This window comes from Ostrinia furnacalis, unplaced genomic scaffold (genome assembly GCF_004193835.3).
Source record: "Ostrinia furnacalis isolate ACB-3 unplaced genomic scaffold, ASM419383v2 OfSCF5647, whole genome shotgun sequence".
NCBI lineage: Eukaryota > Metazoa > Arthropoda > Insecta > Lepidoptera > Crambidae > Ostrinia > Ostrinia furnacalis.
This window is the reverse complement of record NW_021135886.1, coordinates 83,818-102,536: the sequence shown is the minus strand read 5'-3', so window position 1 is coordinate 102,536 and position 18,719 is coordinate 83,818. Positions and strand designations below refer to the sequence as shown.

The 18,719-nt window shown below is 36.4% G+C and overlaps 1 protein-coding gene across 1 annotated transcript in view; it reads left to right on the top strand.

The window, feature by feature from the left end:
* Window positions 1-4,967: 4,967 nt before the first annotated feature.
* The window catches only part of LOC114361347 (uncharacterized), a 32,166-nt gene continuing 18,414 nt past the window's right edge, over window positions 4,968-18,719 (top strand). Inside the window, exons 1-3 of the mRNA XM_028316343.1 lie at window positions 4,968-4,973; window positions 5,980-6,073; window positions 6,165-6,356. Of these exons, the coding sequence (XP_028172144.1) occupies window positions 4,968-4,973; window positions 5,980-6,073; window positions 6,165-6,356 (292 nt within the window). The remainder of the gene's footprint in view (window positions 4,974-5,979; window positions 6,074-6,164; window positions 6,357-18,719) is intronic.

Genomic DNA, 18,719 nt, shown 5'->3' with positions numbered 1-18,719 from the left:
GTAATACCTAGAAAGACAGTAGAGTTTATCAGTTCAATGCGTTCATTATTTACGACTAGTTAGCAGGTGAACATAGCAAAATTCCCCGCCCTTAGCCCTTGAGCCGGTGGGGAGAGGGGGGTTTGAAGATACCATTTCTCGGTTTTTCGCTTAATCCTCGGAAACTATACGTCCTAGTGACATCACTATCACTTAACTACTATGGACCAAAAAAGCTTATTAAATTTTCTCTACAGGTGAGATAGTCAAGTTTTTCTATATCTTATATAACGTCATTTTATAAAATCTGAAAGTTTGTCAGCAATGCTATAGAAAATTAAAATCATCACATCACTCATCGTGCCTTTGGAACCTACCTACTCTTGGAAAAACTCACTATTTGGAAAAAAATGTCTATCAAGGAGTTGGAACGGTCAAAATTATCTGGCTGATGAGGAAATAACTTCTAACCATTACCCAAATATTAGTTATACATAAAAAAAATAAACAGATTTTAGCTCAGTCTATTATGCTTTATTCAATTAATGAGATTTCCAGTGTAAAACATTAATTTCCGCTCTTTATTTACACAAATATGTATAAACCAATCGGTCGCTTTTCGTGTTATTCGCATGATTTCATTAGCCAAAAATTTAATAACTCACTCAAGTTGCCCGAAAACATGCAGGGTTTCGGTTTTCAATCTGTATTTCGGGGAATCACAAAAATGATTCACACAATTTGCGGTCAGATCAGTATGTCAGCGAGTGCGCGAATTGCGTTCGCAAATGATGAATGGATGCAATCACGCGCTGAAATACATCCAGATTTATACACTGTTATAAATCTATTGTCAGCTTGCTGATGAATTAAAAATGTGGTCAATGGTTGATGTTAAATACTTTTATCGACTGATTTAAACAAGCATCAAACGCAGACACGCCCACATGTGAAAAATATGAAAATATTTATTGCTAGGTACATCAAGTAGTATAAACAAAGCAAAAGACAGACCTCCACACTAGGCATTGCCTGTCCTGTGAAGGAAGGAATCACGATTTACAAGTAGTATTGGTACGGCTAAGCAGAATGTGTCGTCGACTTTTGACATGTTACATCAAATAAAGTCATGATGCTGTCGACATGAAGTATCGACATGATTCTTATAAATAAAGCCGCCGACACCGAGCCGCCGGGCCTCCGCTGGGCTTGGTGTGTAGAGTCCATTCATCATCATCATCATCATCATCATCAACAACAACAGCCCTTTACAGTCTACTGCTTGACTATGAGCCTGGAGGAAGCTTTTACCATAATCCCAGCGCTTGGCAGGCGGAGGCGGAGTCCTTTTAGGTGCATAATAAAGAAGAAGCTAAAAACTCAATTCAATTTCAAGTATCAATTGAGGCTTTTAATTGGATGAACTTCAATAACTTGACAAATCACAGGAATCTATCCTGTGACAAGATTTTATCGTCCGTTCGTTCGTTTCAGCCGAATGACGTCCAAGCACTGCTGGACAAAGGCCTCCCCCAAGGATTTCCACAAAGACCGGTCCTGCGCCGTCCGCATCCAGGCGCCAACTAAAATTATCTTGTTATGTAATACGGACTTCAGAATAAGTGAAAAAATGAATGAATAAGATGTTGAGTAGTGTAGGGCCTTATATAAATAGGAAAAGGTAGCCAACATTGGACAACAGTATTGTTTTGTTTCAGCAGTCAGAGGTAGACATCCAGTCCCTTTGTAGATAGGGATTCCAGGGGAAGCTTTCTTACACCTTCGGTTGGAAAATAACTTTCCATTAGATAATATGAAAGCCTAGAGCTTTCTCGCTGTGATGAAAACAAATTCTTTCATAATACTACCCACATTCTAAGGTCAATAAGTCAAAAGTATCTAATAATAACCATTTGTTAGTCTTGAACAAACTTAGATATAAATCGTCTAGAAATACGTTTCGAAAAGAAATGTTCCTACGTAAATATTTTCGAACGCGTAGGCGACTCTGACGAAAGAATGAATGAACGAATGAACTAACAATCGAATGGATATGTCAGCAGTGAACGTATTTTGTGAACGATTGATGAATGGCGCAATCAGACCGTTGTTATAAATCTAGATTTATTTGTACCTATGTAGATCTAACAATGGTAGGCAATTTTTCAACTGCTTCTCTCTAGTGAAAAATGTGAATTTTTCATAAGTGTTCGTGAGATTAAAGTCTAAATTCACGAGTATTGTCGTGTGGCAGGTACCTAAGGTCGATTTAGAACGCCGAATTTTTTGGTTAGTGAATAAAATAAATCACACACAAACATTCGGTGATATTGTTTTTTTTAAAACAATTTTTTTTTTAAATTTTCATGCGTGACGTCTACTTCTGTGTAAAATTGTAGATATACATTCTACATTGAAATAATATAAAATATAAAGAAAATAGATAAGTTTGATGTGATTAAGGAACTAAATCCGATAATATTTCAACATCGTAGTTAAAGTGTAGAATATTTACAATTTAAAGTAGTTAGTTCCTCAAATTTCTCTGCAGCTTCAGTGAATTCCAGATATCACATTTGTTCTGAAATAAATCTTTTCACTGGTGCTATTGTTTTCAGGACTAAAATGTTTCTCGTAGCGCATATTCTATGAATACTCGAATTCGATATTGTTGTAACTACAATACTGAAGTAAGGCCGAATAGAAAACTACTATTATAAATACAAAACCTGCAAAGCGCGACGGATCGGTCTAACACATTGAATGTTCCTAAAATATACAGGGTGGAAACGATAAGTGATCTCACTCGATTATTTCAAAACTATTCAAGATATCAAAAAACTGGTTACTGATTCTGAAAGTGCTCTACGAGCTCTATCTAACGGTACCAATAATATGTAACCAAATAAACTAGATCTATCCGAAAATTCAATGGTTCCGGCTTCCATACATTTAGTAAAACCACATAATATTAAAAACTATACAAGATATCCAAAAACTGGTTACTGATCCTGAAAGTGCTTCACAAGCTCTATCCAACGGTACCAATAAATAGGTTACAAAATAAACCTGGTGTATCCGAAAATTCAATGTTTCCAGCTTCCATACATTTAGTAGGTACTGCCACAGTCATGGCACTCATGTCTTGATAATATTATAACAAGTAAAGCCTAAAACCAATGTTTTCCATGAATAATTTTTAATAAGAATGCAATTTGGAGTTCAATTTAAGTTTTTATTATTGAATAAAAAAAATAACACTTCTAATATTGTGTGGCTGGCATACATTTAGTATGGAGCCTGAAAACATTGAATTTTCGGATAGATCCAGTTAATTCTGCAACCTATTTCTGATACCATTTGAAAGAGCTTGTGAAGCACTTTCAGGATCAATAACCAGTTTTTCGATATCTTGTATAGTTTAGAAATAATCGAGTGAGATCACTTATCGTTTCCACCCTGTATAAAACAGTATACATACATATAACTGAAATATTTTTTTTCAGCCGAAATTCATTACACTACTGAACAAAGGTATCTTCCAAATTAGTATCTGTCACAGAGACTTTCAGAAACCGGAATAAAAACTATCCTATGTCCTTTCCCGGGACTCAAACTATCTCTATGCTAAATTTTAATTTTAAGTTTAGGCGTGAAAGCGTGACATACAGACAAATAGAGTTACTTTCGCGTTCATAATTAAGTAGGGATTAGTAATCCGTGCCCATAGAATAAGATTTAACTGCTCGAGCTTGTCATGTTACGTACGAATGACCGTATTTTCGTGCCAACTTAGGATGAAGGACTGTAGACTGAGTAATGAGTATTTAAAAAGATCTATTTGCTATCGTTCGTTTCAGCCAAATGACGTACACTGCTGGACAAAGGCTTCCCTCAAGGATTTCCACAAAGACCGGTCCTACGCCGCTCGCATACAGGCACCTCCCGCGACCTTTACCATATCGTCGGTCCACCTAGTAGGAGGCCTGCCCACGCTATTTGGTGCATAAGTAACAGGTATAATATTGACAGATATTGGTGAATTGCACACAATTGATTAACTCATTTTCTAAAGCTCGTTTGAATGGAAGCTATCGAATACTAGCTATTGTTTACATTCGGCCCAGTCCGACAGTCCAAATATCAAACAATACTATCAAATTCAGGCCGAAATCCAATGTGGGCTTTCAATTGATCTACAAAACTAGATTTAGTGACAATTGTACTGTTTAGGAATGAAATTTTGGATTAATTCTGAACAAAATCTATCCACAGCGACATCCCGTTTTTTGCAGGAACTGTTTCTTAGTAGTTTTTCCCATTTAGTAGTATACGTGTTTTAATACAATACTACGAGTACTTCACACGATCATCCCGTTTGCAGTCCCGCAAAAAACCGTTCCGTTCGAATTTGGTATTGGAATTTCAAACACGCATGAGTGTTTACACGACAGTCCTGTTTTCCTCCATTACTGTATTCCTCAAATCTAGATTGCTATTGGAAAAAGCGGATTTTCACGGGAATACGGTATTCAAATCAAAGCAGATTTCACAAAAGTCTTCAGTTACTGACACCAAAATTGATTTTAACTTAATAATAAATTGATTAAAAACACCAATCAACTTAATATTATCATACCTATCTCTAAACAAGAATAGATAACCATACTCGGTGTTACCTAAAAGCAACTGTAGCTGGGTTGCACCATCTTACTTTAACTAACAAACGTCACAAATCTGTCAAGTTTTATACAAAAAGCACCTGTTATTTTTATAGTTACCGTTAATAAGTTGGTGCAAATTCAGCCTAAGGATCCAAGACAAAAACTTATTTTTACTAAAACAATAAGCAATACTGTCAATTACTCCAACTCGTGGCAAGCATCGCTTAACCTAAACATAGCTAATGCAATACCGAAACTCCCCCAAGCTTTCCCGAGGGAAATATCTCATAAAAGTACAAATAATAATTCAGGAAAGGAGTAGAGATGGGCGTGAGTCGATGTTTTTGCTTTATCGATAAATGAAATCTGAAATCATAATCTGTACTCAATAAGAATCATGTGCTGTGAGAAAAGAGATCAAAGTATAATCTCATCAGTTCACACCTTCTTAAAAGTAAATCTCTTGATAGAATCTGTTGGAAACTGACCAGCAAAACTATCATTTAGATTGAAGCTATAAAGATAGGTAAGTAAGAGGTTCCTTTTAGTTACTGCCTTTTAAAGGTAGTTGCTCTATCATGTGAAATACAGTTTTAATACTAGCGTTCCTGTTTCCATCAGCGTCGATATCTTTTATTCAATGTCATAGAGTCTATTACGTAACAATATCATAATAATAAATAACATCATATTAGAGCACTATGTACTAGTTTTTCTCGCCGCCAATTTGAGACATCAACTGTTTGAATAATGTATTTAACATCGCAACAATATTTAGTACTTTATTACCACGGCCCAATATAAATAAACTTACTATCAATTTCATACTATCAGTGTCTTCCCAATAGTTCTAAAAATATTTTTCGATCACATTCCAAGGTCACGAGGGCTACTCTGAAACGATATTTACATAATTTATTCTGTCACTGTCGCTCATGCTGGCATCACGCTTTGATGGCATCACTCGAAACTTCGGATAATGGCGCAGTTACACTTTGCGGGAAATTGATCGAGACGTGTAGTGTCAAAACCAACTTCAGTAAATTTCAACGTGTGTCGCTCGTACTGGGTGTGCGTGCTAACGCTTCTGTTCGATCAGTTAATCGCATAGTGTAACTGCACTACGTTTTTCGGAGTAACCCCGCAGTATCGATATCGATAACTTTCCCCCAACACTACAGAAGAGATATTTCCGAAGTAATAACGGGTTTCTGTGCTGTTATTGTCGGACACCCCAGTTATTGACATCGTTAATCTATTAGAAGGATAAACTTGAAGAATTGGGACTCCCTTAATATCATTGCAGAAAAGGTTACGTTATTCTTACCGCTTTTAGCACATTNTAGCAATTTTACCACCAGAAAATGCTAATGCAGGAGCAACAGATGAAGATTCTGGTGAAGTAGACGTTACCTTACAAAATCTTCCAGGTTAGCCTGCTTCCGTTTATCTAACTGCTTCCGTTTATCCAGTTACTTATATCGTGTAAGTTTTCTATTGCTATTTTTCGTGAATTTCCAGGTTCTCAACTTAGAGCCGGGGCAGAAGTACAGTACGACAAGTCTTCTTCAGACAAAGAGGATAACATCCCGCTTTCTGAATTTTTTAAAGTAAGACGAAATGAATCTAATGATGCCTCCAATGCAGCTAGTTCTTCTGCCATGAAAGTACCTACCGCAATCACAATTATTACTACAATGCAATATAGTGCAAGTACCTTCTGTTAAAGTTTATCCCAAAATGTCTAAAATATACATGGCAAAGCAGTTATACTCGAAACAATATTTATGAAGAATGGCGCCACAACCAGGGTCTACGGAGCTTACATCCCTATGTATGTATGTACTACTGTACTTACGAGTACTACATGCAACTGACATGTAAAATTTGCAAGAAAAAATCAATTTGGTGTAAAAAAATGCGCCACGTACTAAAGTATCCTGGGTTATGATTTATGTCACCACCATCCTCCTACCTCCTCTGAATAAGATTTTGGTATTTTTTAAATAAATGTGTATAACTTACAACTCGTTTTTAACTCTTAAACCTAACAATATCATAATATAATTTTTTCTCGTAGTAGTAGTCCATTCTCCGACCAGGTGTTAAAACACCACCCATTTTCCGGCTTTTCCAGTTGACCAATAATTTTTCTAAAATTTTTCTGTGGATACTTGACCTCTATTTAGAAACATACTAAAAATTTATAAAAATTGACAAGGATAAAAAGTTTCAGGAGTATATGGGTTAAGTCGAACACATCGTTGTAGTCTGTTATTTGTGTACTTGACTAAACAAAAAGGATTGATTTTACTGCTCAAATGCAAAAACTTTTGCCAAGGGACAATAAGTTCCAAATTCTAATATATAAAAAAAGGGTCTGTATAAAAAAGTATTTTTTATTAACCCTAAAATATTCTGTATATCAGGGTAACATTATCCTTGAATTTTTTTTACACTGCGCTTCTAGTCCCAAACTAAGCAAAGCTTGTACTATGGGTACTACATACTTAAATACTTTTTTTTGTAAATACATACTTATTATAACATAGAAAAAAAAATTTTTTTTTACAAATAATACAAATAATTTATTGAATTGAAAACATACATTAACATTTACACTTGTATACCTTAACTAATACAGAAACAATTACAGCGACATTACAGCACAAACTACAATAAAACTGGGTACGAATCAGGATTACACTAATACATTACATCACAAGCCCCGTCCTTGGCTGGTATTTTACAACCAATGCTTGTATTAGCATACAGTCGGAATACTTTGCCAAGTAGTGGTAGAACATTTAGGTTATCAGTGGCATCTGCTTGGCTTTTTAGGCAAATATGTGACCGGCCTACTATCTCTTGTAGTCGGTAAACTTATTAGCTAACAGCATTGTACATTACATACTTCTGTTAGTACATCTTTATTTATAAAAGCGAAAGGTCACTGACTCACTTACTCATCTAGAAATCTCAGAAACTACAAGTGCTAGGAGTCTCAAATTTTGCATGGGGGTTCCTTTTAGAACGTAGGTACTCACTAAGAACGGATTTTACGAAACTCCACCTCTAAGGGGGTAAAACGGGATCCACGCGTACCAAGTCGCGGGCGGCCGCTAGTCTCGTATACATATAAGTACTAGTATTATGTAGTGGTTAGAACGTCTATTGTGTATTGTATTTTTCTCTAATTATGTCTTCTATGATGGATAGACCATCCTGAAATAAAAGTTCTAAGGCTGGGTTGCACCATCTTACTTTAACTTTAACAAACGTCAAAAATCTCTCAAACTCAATACAAAAAACACCGGTTATCACCATAAGTAGTTACCTTTTAAATTAGGTGGTGCAACTCAGCCTAAGCGTATTGGGAAACATGATTACGTAACTGAAAACGTAAAAGTGACTTTCGTGCTAGTTTATTACTAAAACAGGTTGAAAAATCAATTTTAAAAATTGGAAATAACTATGAGGTCAGGTTACCAAATTAATACAACCTCGTGTTTTATGAGTACTGCTGTAAAAGGGATCTATATCAATATCAATCAAAACCCAATCAGTGAAGGTCAGAGTTATCCCAGGGGGATGTTAAACTGTCACGAGTCACTCTAACTTGATTGGAAACAAATACCTAGGTACCTATCACATCAATGACCAATAACTTGTGACTGATTGATATCATTTATGTACCTAGCCAGTTTTATGATTTCAGGTGGATTTTGACTCTCGTAACATAGGTTAATCTTTTACGAGAGCAGAACAAATTTTGTATTAAGCGGCTTCGCCCACGTGGAATTTTGTCTTTCACAGAAAAAAGTTATCGCGCGCGTCCCTGTTTCAAAAACCGTGATAAAAACTCTCCTTTGTCCTTTCCCGAGACTCAAACTATTTCTATGCCAAACATCAAAATCGGTTCAGTAGTTTAGGCGTGAAAGCGAGACGGACAGACAGAGTTACTTTCGCATTTATATTTTTTAGTATAGATAGATTTTAAAAACTCTACATACTTAAACTTTTGCAAACTTGAAGCCTGATTCTTGTTACATGTGAGTAATCGTAGGTTCAATTTAAAATTATTTATTTAATAATATTTCATTTTACAAAAAATCTACCCACGTTAACTTTTGCAAACTATTCCCAAACGATGTTGATCCTCCACACGAGGCTTCGTTATAGAAATCTGCAATTCGCAGCTGCACCAGTTTGCGTTGAACCCAACACAATCAATCATGCCCCGCAGAGTTCGGTTCAACAATCGCTTGATTTATGACGTAACAACCTGCGATTTTTCTGTTCGTGACGTATTTGGATGACGTGTGATTCTGTATAGGCTGTGTGCTTACGATTTGTCCTAGTTAGACGATGCGGAAGAACAATGGAAAAATAAAATTGATTGAAATAAAAATGGGATTACAAAAGTTTGTATAAATCCATTAAATGTATAAAATAAAAGTTGATGTTTAAACGCTACATATTAACATTAACTAACACCCGTATTCACAAACAATACTATGAGGTCTCACAGTGCACGTGGACGCACAGGGTCACACAAACCAATCACAGAGCTCTATTAAACGCTGTGCGTTCGATTTGCTGCTTCACTTAAACAAGCATCGTTTGTGAATACGGATGTTTAAGCCAAATGAACCAAATGAGCTCGGTTTTTCTTTACCAGATCGAATCAGAAATGAGGAGATCCGTAACGAACTAAAGTCGCTGACATAGCCCGACGGAGTAGCAAGCTGAAGTGGCAATGGGCAGGGCACATAGTACGCCGATAGGGCAGCAAGGTTTTAGAGTGGAAGCCACGTACCGACCGACGCGCGACGACCACATAAAGGTAGCAGGAAGGCGCTGGATCCAGTTCGCTACCAACCGGTCAGTAAGTAAATCATTGGGGGAGGCCTAAGATCGGCAGAGGGCGTCCTAAGGCTGAAATGATGATGATGATGATGATGATGCCAAATGACGTAATGCAGGACAAAGGCTCCACAATGACCAATCTTACGCTGCCCGCATCCAGGTGCTTCTCGCGACCTTGACCAGATCGTCGTTCCACCGAGTGTCCATTGAATGCCAAGCTGTAGATCCTGGCTATACAGGAGTTGCAGCGGTGGGAAAATGTGGGATAAGTCCCGTTTAGTGAGAGACTTGCCCAAACTATGTCTTCTAGCCCGTACTTGTCACTCTAAAAAATTTCTGTCCCAACCCCAACGGCAAAAAATTAAGCCTAGGCGCAGCCGTCCAGCGACTTTTAGAGTAGGCGCACACCGTTGATTTTTTGTCGGCCGATAGTTTAGTCGGGCAGTTGATCAGTATGGGCAATGGGCATGTATGGGAGTGCGCACACTACGCCGATTCGATTTGGCCGATATTATTCATACAATTTAAAATCGGGCCCAACTATCGGCCAACTAAAAGTCGGTGGTCTGCGGCCTACTAAAACCTTCGATCAAACTTCCGAATGTTTTCCGCAACGAACAAATACCTTACAATAAATTCCCCTCTAATTAAATTGAAACGACTGAGGAAACGGCTATTTATGAGAACAAAAGAAATAAGTTAAATGAAGCAAGCAGGTAAGTAAACTTGCCTTAAATAACGTTAAGTCTACCAAGAAGTTCTCATACAATATCGGACTCTACACCATTGGGAGAGGGTTCAAATTTGTATGTTGTAATAGACGAGGCTTTTCCCAAAGAATTCCCTAACAAATGCTGGGAATTCATCATGAATGTAAGGCCTCTGAGGCTGTTTTAGAGTTTAAATGAAAAGGCCTAATAGTATCATAAATGTAACTTTGTTAAAAGGTCTATAATATCTAAAATTTTAATTTTTGTATCTTGAAAGCTTTCTACAACAATTACTAACGTTTATTTAGTAGATTTTTTATTTGCATTAATCTATATTTATAAAAGCGAAAGGTCACTGACTGATTGAGTGACTGACTCACTCACTCATCACGAAATCTCAGAAACTACAAGTGCTAGGAGTCTCAAATTTTGCATGGGGGTTCCTTTTAGAACGTAGGTGCTCACTAAGACGAGATTTTGCTAAATTCAACCCATAAGGGGGTAACACGGGATCGCTAGTAAATAGTATTTAGAAGTTGTATACCTCATATTACACACAAGAAAATAAGAAACCACTTAGTAAGAAACATATTAAAATAACCTATTGCACTCGTAGATATCCTACTACATATCATACTTAAAGGGATAATGTTGAGAAAAAAATACAAACAATTTTACTGGTATTTTTTTCTTTTGCCTTCATAGGGAAGCCCCATCAAATATCTAATTAAGAAATTACCCCCGTTCCACCGAATACGGGTAACGATACAGGGTTACATCAAAAAAGTTCAAATGGCTTTGTGCCTTGCAGGACCGTTTACATAAAAATAAACGATGGGGTTAACGGTAACCATGGTAAAAATTACTTCTTTATTACCCAAGGGTCCTTTTTACGAGGTTTTCTTATAATAATCTTCATAAAGTATTATTCTGTAACGGTTATAAGTCGCCGTCTTTGAAAAAGATTATGATATATTTTTATTATGAGGTATAAAGTGGAGTTTTAGGTTTGACAAAGAAAATGTCTTTGTAACTAAAGTTTCATGAAGCAACGGAGTGGTTAATTTTGCGACTTCTACTTATTATATCAAAAAGTTTTATATTTTTTTATAGAGTATTATTTAAAAGAAAGGTTTTAGCTCTTATAAAGTAGTTCGTCCGTTTCAGCCAAAATTAAATGACGTCCACTGCTAGACAAAGGCCCAAGGATTTCCATAACGACCGGTCCTACGCTACCCGCATCCTGGTTCTTCCCGCAACCTTCGCCAGATCGTCGGTCCACCTTATAAAGTAGTAGTTTGTTTAATTTCAATTTTGAAGCCACGATAGCCGAACGGTGAAGGGGTCGGACTAGCCGACTCGTGATCCGGGGAACGCGGGTTCGGTCCCCGCCGCCGCTCGACTATTGTGGTGAGCTCACTCGTGACACAAGCATATTTAGCTTAGTACGAGGGGCTAACGGGAATTTAAAAAAAAAAATAAAAAAAAAAAATTACTCCATTGTTTGTATTTTTTACATTACTTTGTACTAAAATAAGAAGTTATTTAATTAGAATGCAAAGCTATACTGAACCCAATGGTATCAGTGTTGGATCGAAGAAATGCGGGTTCGATCCCCACCGATGGACTATTGTGGTGAACCCACTCGTAACACAAGCATATTAATGACATAAGACATTTTTGCCGACCATATTGGATTTATTTTTAAACGTTTTTGTATATCACTCAATGACACTCATTGTTAATGATAATGATGACCTGCTTGATATAATGATTTTTTTTTTGACATGTGACATTATTAATCCATAATTTTTCTGTTCTACTGTATCTATATTAATTTTATCTTGATTTGTTTATTATCTAGAATTTGTTAATTAATTAATTCTGTTTAAACAGAATTTAATTTTAATTTAATTTAATAATTTGTGTAATTTTTTGACTATATATAATTTTATTGTAATCGATGTGGTGACTAAACATGTAAGCGCTTTGGGTTTTCTGTAAGCTTATTATGTTGCTCATTAAATAAATAAATAAATAAATAAATTAATATTTAGCTTACCACAAGAGGTTAACGGGATTTCTTCTTTGAAAAGAAAATTGAAACAATCAAACTCAGAAAATATATCGATACTCAGTACCTCACAACTACAAGTACACTTTCATAAGAACACTAGATTTCCTTTCAATTCCAGATCAATTTCTTTGTTGGAGAAAGCCCTTTAACAAGTCAATTTACTATCAGAAAGAAACCGAGCCGCTCTGAAAGGGTTTTACTTATATATTTTTCTTCATATAAAACATCTTCCATTTTATTTTCTCGCACAGAAAGACAAAATTTACCATCCCGGAAACTATTTATATGTGACGCTGAAGGGGATTCTTCCTACTGTAATGTGTGTAGTGAAAATATGGTTGTAACCCGGTATTTTTGCTTTCAGAAGCTCGTGAGTTTTTGGTATCGTTGTCAAAGGAAGCGTATTGTGTACGTTATAAATGTAAATAACGGTGTTAGATACTGTTGGCAATGCACGACAGAACGGTAATGTTGCAAAACAAAGCGTTCTGCCAAAGAACTTNAAGTAGGGAAAAACTACTGAACCGGTTTCCACATGGGAAAATTGTGGAATAGTTTGGTTTTTAAGCAACTATGTCTAAGGGCTTGCTCCCATGCATCCCGTTATTTATAATTTACAAGAAAAGGTTCATATTCTGTAGACATAATATATGGAGCTTATTGTGTTGCCATGAAACAAATGAAAGAAGTTGATAAACCTATTAACCTGTTTACAAGTGCCTTAAAGAAACAAATTTCCTCCAAAATTCAGAGCCAATGAAAAATAATAATGACACGGCAAACGCAGCGCGAACCGTTTTTGAACGTTTATATCCTATTAATTAAGGACGTAGCACACTTATCAACCCGGAAAGAAATCTTAATATTAACTCGAGGCAGTCAGTATTTTTTGTATGAAACTCCATACTGCAACGCACACATCCGCACAGTGACGTAAATGCCTCGCCTTGCGTTTGATAGCGCAAAAGGTGATACGGTGTTGACTGTTGATCCCTTTCCGAGTTGATAAGTCTGCTATGACCTTTAGAACGTTACGTCGTTTTACTGTTGCATAACCTGACAAAGAGCTATTTGGCGTAACGACCGATGTAATATAATTACAGTCGCGTAAAGTAGGTTCACGGGAGGTAAAGAGATAATTTTATAGGTAATTTTAGGTTGTAGGGCAACAAGAGACATGTAAAGGTTCCTTACGAATACCAATTTAAGTTCTTGTTTTGTTTAAAGTGCTTTTAATTTTTGATAAGGGACTGACTACCAGCAAAATAAACTGACGATCTGGTGAAGGTCGCGAGAGGGTACCTGGATGCAGGCGGCGCAGGACCGGTTTGTATTAAAACCCTCGTGGGAGGCCTTTGTCCAGCAGTGGTCGTCATTCGGCTGAAACTAACGAACGTCTTGCAATCAATGAGCTATATTCGGCTACTAATATAGCGTCGGTATTGTTCAAATGTTCAAATATATTTATTTAAATTGTCAAGCAAAACCCGCCCGTTTGCCAACTAGTTTATTATAGCTTAAGCCCAGTTTGGGTTGTTTGAACGCTCGCCTCCATAATGCAGTGTGTTTTCAACAGTTCGAGCTGTCCCGAGAGGGGGTTTGGATTCAGTTCGCAGAAGGGTTTATTTATTAACACAAGTGATAGAGTGAAGGGGAATATTTATAAGCCCTTTTGAATTCAATTTCAAGTGTGTAAAGTTATGTATGGTGGAAATTAGGCATTATTAGTTGGATTAGTGGCCATCATAAATGTTACTTAAATTATAAATGTGAGAATAGATGTTTGTTACTTTTTGAAAGATTCCTGTTTAAAGCCTGGTCCGTGAGCACGTAGAATCCCGTCCAATGACCCCAAGCTGCCCATCCTTGTCGCTCGCACGTAATTATGTTGCTGTCGCGCTCGCACACTCACTGCGGGCGGGTGTCGCACAGTCGCGACAGCAATTTTTGGATTGGACGGGATTCTACGTGCTGGAAAAAAAAAGTACAATATTTGTCGCATAAACCACTGAAGCAGCTTGGATGAAATTTGACACGGAGATGGTTTGATACCCTAGGAAAATATTCCGGTTTTTGAAACAAACCAAAATTATATAATTATCTACGTGACAGATTCACGTAATAATAAAAAATCATAAATCGAATAAAAATAAGTTTGTGTCAAAAAAAGACAAAAAATAATGATCTTTTCACTCAAACTATTTCATCAAACAATCTTAAGTAAGAATAATCGAATATCTGACCATTTATTTGATGTACAGTCCAATGAAAGCCAATCAAACCAATTGTCCAATACCTCCAATGAAAACCCAATAAAGCAAGCATAACCGCTCCCTTCCCTCATAAAGAACGTCCCCCACATACCGTTATGCAATCATGCAATAAAAAATAAGGGAAGAATCCAATATCCCTAAATGGTGACGTCACAGACCCTTCCTGTATCGATTGAGAGGCAAATATAGTGAGCTGTGAAGTGAGCATTGATAAACAAGGTTTATGCTTACCTAGTGAGTAATCTTTAGTTGTAGTTGGATTCAAATCAAATCAAAATGAAAAATATTTTATTAAACTTTACCCAATACTAGCGGCCGCCCGCGACTTCGTACGCGTGGATCCCATTTTATCTCATAATCTTTTTGCCCTACCAGCGTTTCGAGACCAACATTTGGCAAGTGCTGAGAAGAAGCGCCGCAACAAACTCAGTCACCACTGTCTGCCGGTTAAAATAAATAAAAATAACGTTAGTAGGTAAATATTGATTCAGGAACAGTTCTCTGAATTCACTGTCGCAGAGAATCGCTGTTCCGTTTAAATCAATAGTGGGGCAGAAAGAGTAAAGCTGTTACATTGCGTACTAAAAGAGGCGGCGTATCGATTTGATCTTGTTGGCTCCCGCAAACATAATAACGGCTTTCGGTGAAAGTTAGCCCGGACCGGGTAAAGCGGGAGTGAAGCAAGATTACATTTTGTGACAAAAATTTTGTCGACTGCTTCGTGCTTTTATCCTACTAATATTAATATTAATATTATAAATGCGAAAGTTTGGATGTCTGGATGTTTGTTACTCTTTCACGCAAAAACTACTGAACGGATTTTGATATAACTTTACAATATTATTTTGTATAATCCCGAATAACATATTAGGCTATAATAGGGATGTTTCCTGGGTCAAAAAGCAAGAGTTTTAATTAGTCCGTCAGTTAACTTATCAAAAAATACTCTAAACGTATTTTTCACTTTTTCAAACTAATGAAAATTTAAAGAGATAAAGCGCGCCAAAGTTCATAAGAAGAGGCCCGTGACGTCAATGCGTGCATAAAAGTGCCGCACGTTGTGACGTCGTGCGGAACTTCAACGCACCATAACTATGTAATTATTTGTTAGATTGACAAATAAAAATATATGTGTCCAATATTTTTTGATATTAAACATGACGGACAAAAAAAAATTTTTAGGAAACTAGCCTATTTATGAAGATCGGTGACAAACTAAATTCCACGCGGGTGAAGCTGCGGGAAAAAGCTAGTTTTTAATAAAAAGTGGCTTCGTGATCATAACTAGATTTTAATTAGAAAACTGTGAAATATTTCAAAAGAGTGTAAATAATCAGTCTCCCACAAAAGTCGAACCCGGAATTAAAACCACATCTCGCTTGCCCTACCACCATGTAAAGCGTACCATAGTTTGCCTTGCCACCGTTTTATTAACCGTTTAATTTAAAAATACTTATTCGTAGCATGTTTGCTCTTACATGAGACCAAAATATTAACGCCGACCGAAAGACGTACTCATATTAACGCTTATGTTGAACATTGAAAGGAATCGATGCAAAAATATATCAATAAATTATGTTACGAGATGAGATGCACCTATTCAGCTGAGCACTGAGCAGTTTTATCTCCACACATTACTCATTAGGAAAATCTTACTTCTTATCTTACTTCTTACTAATATTATAAATGCGAAAGTTTGTATGGATGTCTGGATTTCATTATCATCAACAGCCCTTTACAGTCCACTGCTGGACTATGAGCCTCCTCCACTATAGTGGAGGGTTTTGCCATAATCTCCACGCTTGGCAGGCGGGTTGGAGATCGCAGTTTAAAAGATTGATGTTTTTCAGAGAGCGCTGCTGCCCATTCTCTGTTTGATGTGTAGTCCCTAAGTCGCCTCTTACGACACCCGCGGGAAGAGTAGGGGTTGGTGACAAGTATTCTACTCTGCCGTCACCACACGGCTTGGATGTCTGGATGTTTGTTACTATTTCACGCAAAAACTACAGAACGGATTTTGATGAAACTTTAAAATAAAATAAAAATAAAAAATGTATTTATTGCCTTCGAACCATTAGACAGGTACAGGTAGTTAGACTTACAATAATATTATTAACTTGACAGTATTATTGTTCAGGGTGTTTGGCGGAAGGTTAGACAAACTTCGTAGGTGTATAGGTAAGGTCATTTTAAGAACACAAGTTCGCCCATTTGACTCTAAGTGAGCTACTTTTTTTTTTAATTGATATTTTGGTTTTTGTTAATTTTTTTCCGAAATTTGACCTGAAAACTGCTTCAATTTTTTTTCTCGTGTGTTTTCAGCCGCTTTTATTATTTGATATTAATATTTAAAGCCGTGTGGTGACGGCAGAGTAGAATACATTTGTCACCAACCCCTACTCTTCCCGCGGGTGTCGTAAGAGGCGACTTAGGGACTACACATCAAACAGAGAATGGGCAGCAGCGCTCTCTGAAAAACATCAATCTTTTAAACTGCGATCTCCAACCCGCCTGCCTAGCGTGGAGATTATGGCAAAACCCTCCACTATAGTGGAGGAGGCTCATAGTCCAGCAGTGGACTGTAAAGGGCTGTTGATGATGATGATGAATATTTAATATGTCTTTAGTCAAATAAAATAAATTTCAGATCCAGAAAATGATTGGATAGCTATTTACGAGCCGCCAAAGTTTAACAAAAGTACAAACCACGATAAAAAATTCAACTTGGAATTCGATTTAAAAAAAATTCAAGGTGAAAGTGGATTGCCAATGATCTTAAAAACATCTCTAGCTTCTCTTCTTTCTTATGATATATCACATGTAGTAATTAGATATTGAAATTCGTCAAAAATTCAAAGTTTAGGGAAGAAAATGGAACAATAATACAAAAGTTATCCATACAAAGTAGGTTTTGAATTTTTGTAAACTTTTTTTTTCATGATGTGGTTATTATTTTTAAATTGATTTTGAAATAAAACATACAAAAAAAGTAATGAAAATCAGTATAGCAGAAAATATAACGATGTTGGAAGAATCTTTGTATGGATAATTTTTGTATTATTATTCCATTTTCTTCCATAAACTTCGAATTATTGACGAATTTCAATATCTAATTACTACATGTGACATATCATTAGAAAGAAGAGAAGCTAGAGATGTTTTTGAGATCATTGGCAATCCACTATCACCATTAATTTTTTTTTAAATCTAATCCTAAGTTAAATTTTTTTTCGTAGTTTCTACTTTTGTTAAACTTTGGCGGCTCGTAACTATTTATCCAATCATTATCTGGATCTGAAATTTATTTTATTTGACTAAAGACATATTCGACATTAATATTAAATAATAAAAGCGGTTTGAAACACGCGAGAAAAAAAATTAAGCAGTTTTTAGGTCAAATTTCGGAAAAAATTAAATAAAAACAAAAATATCAATTAAAAAAAAAGTAGCCCACTTAGAGTCAAATGGGCGAACTTGTATTCTTAAAATGACCTTACCTATACACGCACGAAGTTTGTCTACCTTCCGCCAAACACCTTGTATAATTTATGATGATCTATGACAAACTAAATTTCACGCGGAAAGAATCAAAAACTTGTGCATTATTAAAGTTGTCACATGCCATACTGTTTAATACCGTCCGTCCATGTTATAAGTGTCGGGTGGAGCCATCTTTGCTGGTAGATTTATATCGCCATGCCTTTTTTAGAAAGCAATACGCTATTCGTTATCCCTTATTATGTAGGTTTCCAGCTTCATTTTGGGATAGAATTTATCGATATAATATATTAGGAAACGTATTTTGTCCTTTGTGCTCAATACTCATGACGTCATGTATTTACAACTCGTCTAGCCAGGGGAGTGTAGACCGAATCCTCCATTTGCCTCTGGTACATTGGAGGGAGTTTTGTTCACGATCCATGACAAAATTCAATAATGTATTTGTTTTAAGAATGATTTTTTTAAATAAGTAATTTGTTTTTTGCAAAAATTACTAATACTCCCGTAAGCCATATGCTTGTGTTACGAGTGGGCTCACCACAATAGTCGAGCGGCGGTGGTATACAAACCCGCGTTCCTCGGATCTCGAGTCGGCTAAGTTCGACCTTCACCGTTCGGCTTCAATTGGCTATTTATAGCAGTTTTA